General features: G+C 45.1%; 1 protein-coding gene across 1 annotated transcript; it reads right to left on the reverse strand.

Moving 5' to 3' along the window:
- Positions 1-625: 625 nt before the first annotated feature.
- Positions 626-2,594, reverse strand: LOC123451062 (transcription factor MYB52-like). The gene is made up of 3 exons (XM_045128078.1): positions 2,070-2,594; positions 1,180-1,620; positions 626-1,077 (listed from the first exon to the last, which is right to left on the reverse strand). Exons 1-3 carry the CDS (start codon positions 2,182-2,184, stop codon positions 902-904), a joined length of 732 nt encoding a protein of 243 aa, XP_044984013.1. The 5' UTR covers positions 2,185-2,594; the 3' UTR covers positions 626-901.
- Positions 2,595-3,933: the final 1,339 nt, after the last annotated feature.

The raw sequence follows: 3,933 nt of genomic DNA on the forward strand, positions 1-3,933 counted from the left end.
AATTTTTAAAATCCGTCCTCCATGAAGCTTGATTTTCATTTGGCATTTTTGCAGACACCTAGTAAAATACTTCCTCCGTACGTCCCAAAATTCTTGTCTTAGATTTGTCTAGATATGAATGTATTAGTCATGTTTTAGTATTTAGACACATCTATTTCTAGACAAATCTAAGACAAGAATTTTGGGACGGAGGGAATACTTAATACTACGCTCGGACCGACCAATTGGTCTTGGAGTACATGCACCCAACAATTATCTTTGATGTGGATCCGATCCTCTGGCAATACTTAATACTTCCCTGTCACGGTTTCGAAGGTGTGCATGAAAATTCTCTAGAACCTAGATGGTTGTCGATTGGCTCTGAAATGAGTTAAAAAATAACATTCACACTACCCATGCATATGGAAGTAGTACAACGAAGTACTAATTAGATGCTAGGAGTAAATGCAATGCGTCTTAAACTTTGTCTAGTATTATAAAAATGCACGTAAATTTAACTATGCCTTCTAAACCGTGACGGAGGTAGTACTATATCCGATGGCTGATTAAAACCCCATATTAACTAATAATTAAACAGATTACGTGAGAACAAAACATGTTTATTATTAATTAAATTTACAAATGATGAGAGAAAAGCCTCGTTCTCCATATCTCACGAAGAACTCTGCATGGACGGGCATATATATATATATGCATGTGTGGGCACATCAATAAATTACATACAAGTCATATATATATATGTTTGCATTTCGCTTAGCTTCCTCTATAAGTATATTTGGTGTTAGATTGCTACATGCATGTAGCATTGCCCCGCCCGGCCTCCTCACAAAGCATTACAAGCTGCTTTGGATCACCACCCCTAGTTAAATACTGACCCATAAGATATATAGATAGAGATAAATCACACACGAGAAGCCCCAACCTCCATGAAATCTATGAGCGCCACCTGCCCTTCGGCTTGCTTATCGTCGTCGTCTCGGTTCTCCTCTTGCTCCTCAATGCTCGAGCCGCACTTGGTGTCGCTCGAGCTTACGTTTACCTGGAGAAAATCGTAGAACTCCACCGATCTATTCGTATCTGCAGAACAAATTAATTAACCCCAGTTGATTAATTCAAGTTTCCACACACAAGCTATATTTTACAGTACCATGCATGCATGCAATGGACCAATCATTTCACCTTCATTCGTGGATGAGCAGTAACCCTCCTTGCTACTGTGATGGCTGATCGCGAAGGGGGCAGCAAATTCTCTGCGGTACTTGTGGAGCAAGGCGGCCATGGTATTCGCCTCTGGAAGTCTTGGCTTCTCGCCGCCGGTGGTGTTCCTAGGGCTCTCGTCTTTCTCGGCGGCGGCGGCGGTGGTGGAGGCTGCGGCGGCGGGCATGCCACCCCTGTTGGACTTCAGCCTCATCCGCTCCCTGCACCGGCGCGCCATGATCACATGCCAGTGGTTCTTGACGGCGTTGTCGGTGCGGCCCGGGAAGAGCCTCGCGATGACGGCCCACCGGTTGCCGTGGACGCGGTGCGAGGCCAGGAGCAGCTCCTCCTCCTCCTCCGAGAAGGGGCTCCGGTTGATCCTCGGGTCCAGCTGGTTGAACCACCTCAGCCTGCAGCTCTTCCCTGAAATCACATGACAGAACGGGTCTCATTTTCCGTTGGTTGATTAATCATCCAAGAAGCTTACGCGATGTGCTTGCTTGCAACGACACCGCCATGGCTAGCTAGCCTGTGGCCTTGTGCGCGATACATAGATGAATTCGGAAGCAAGAAAGGTAAAATTAACTCAGTGGCTAGCTAAAATTGCTCCACAAGTGAAAGAGATGCCATATGCACATCAAGGTGAGCACGACACCCTAACAAATCGAAATTCCCTCGTGGACTAACAAGAAATCCCCCAAAAGTCAGATAAGCTTAACGGAACCGGCCGGATCGCGCCAGAAAGGAATTAAAGGGGTTAATCAACGGAACACAAAGTGCACCTAATTAGCCAATAAGAGGGATTGATTCTACACATGCATGATCGGTTGATGCATGATCATGCATATGCATGCATGTCTCGTCGATCGTACCTGATCGGCCCTGCAGCTTCTCGGCGATGGCGTTCCAGTTGTGCGGCCCGTACCGCGCGACGAGCTCCTTGAGCCTCTCGTCCTCCGACGGCCTCCAGTGGCCTCTGGTGCACATCCTCGACCGATCGATCAACCAAGCAACAAACAACGGCAGCAAATTGCTCTAACCTCTATTGATCCCTCTAGCTAGCTAGCTATCTCTTAAATATATAATTAGATTTGCAAGGCTAGCTGCACATGAACAGGCGGCCAAAAGAATGAACTAACTAATAACTAAGCTAGTTTCAGACGCAGATCGATCGATCGATTCGAGGGCCACCGGAGAGATATGAACAAGATGCAAGGAGAGAGAGAAGGGAAGAGACAAAGATCGGCAGGATGAGAAGAGGCAAGAGAAAGATAAGGGGTGGGGGATATATAGATGGATAGATAGAAAGGAGGGGGCGAGGGGAAAGTGATGAGCAGGCAATTTCTCTCTCTAACTGGCCAACCCCAGCTAGCTCTCGTTTTTGTTGATCGGTTAGTGAGGGAGAAGACAGCGAGTTGGGAGATGGTTACACCGGAGTTAGTTTGATGCTACGTGTGGGCTAACGGGTGGTTTTGTACGTTAAGCTTCCCGAGAGGGGAATAGAAAATGTTAGTTACATGCTATCTCTATAGCTAGCTAGGGTTAGGTCCACAAGATCAACGAACTATGCAACAGTGTCTCGCCAGTTACAATTGCTCAACAAACAACACACGGAAAAGAAACCCAATTAAGCACAGTGTTTGTTTCTTTTACTTGTCTGTTTGTGTCTCCATGTGTGATGTGTCGTCATGGACTAGTGCTGCCAAGTGCCAACTACTCACCATGACATTTGCGGCAACCAGTAGCTTATATATAAGTAACAGTTGATTTGAAAGTTACAACTGATCAATTACAACGAATTCTGTTGTGACTTTTTATTAGTACTCAACAAATATGTTTGGCCCAACCAATGTTATTGTGTGGGTAGTCTTGTGTTTATCTTGTAATTAATTAAGCTGGTGCAATTGTTAATTGAGCCAAGTTGGATCACTGTATACACATGTGTGCCTTTCAAAGAGATGATTTGTTACTGTCTTTCACAGACCGATATCAACAGATCTTGGTGTGCAAGGAAAATTCTGCACTTGGTGCACCTAATATAATGTTTTTTGGGAGTAATTTGGGGGAAAGGGGAGAAATTAAGATGCCGCTGGCTAGGTAGCGCGCGCGCTAGCTGCAGGGTTGCTTGGTGGGGGGAATTCTGTTGTTCAGGTCTCAACATCCCTCTGATGTTTCAAACCTACAACGTCTACTTAGAACCAACCCGTCACTCTCCTTCCCCAAATGTACGCGGCACCTAACTACAGCCGTAACATACCTTAAAATAGGTTCTGCTGCGTTAACCGGTCAGCTGAATAACCTCTTTTTCCTTTAGATTAGCACTAGCAAGCTTAAAGCTGACTGATTAATAATCGTCCTTACTACTACTGAGTTTCAGAGTACTACATGTCAATTTCAGAGTACTACATGTCATTTCATTGCAATACCATACCATACCATGCTTTAATTCTCAGGGCTGGTGCAATATGGCTTGTGCGCATGCATGCATGCATGGCCATTAATCAACAAGAACACTAATTAAGGAGAGTATAAACAGATCAACATGATGGCTAGTTGATGATCTGTACGTACGTACGTACTCCATCACAGTACACGTTGTTGGTCTTCTATGCCTAGAATAGGCAGTACAGTACTACTAAGAATTAATTTGTGGGGAAGACTTTGTTTCTGCTTGTTAACTGGGAACAAAGAGCCAGCAGCAAGTTAGTTGTTACGGGTTTTCCAGTACCGTTGGGC

The sequence above is a fragment of the Hordeum vulgare genome, chromosome 4H (genome assembly GCF_904849725.1).
Source record: "Hordeum vulgare subsp. vulgare chromosome 4H, MorexV3_pseudomolecules_assembly, whole genome shotgun sequence".
Taxonomy (NCBI): Eukaryota; Viridiplantae; Streptophyta; class Magnoliopsida; order Poales; family Poaceae; genus Hordeum; species Hordeum vulgare.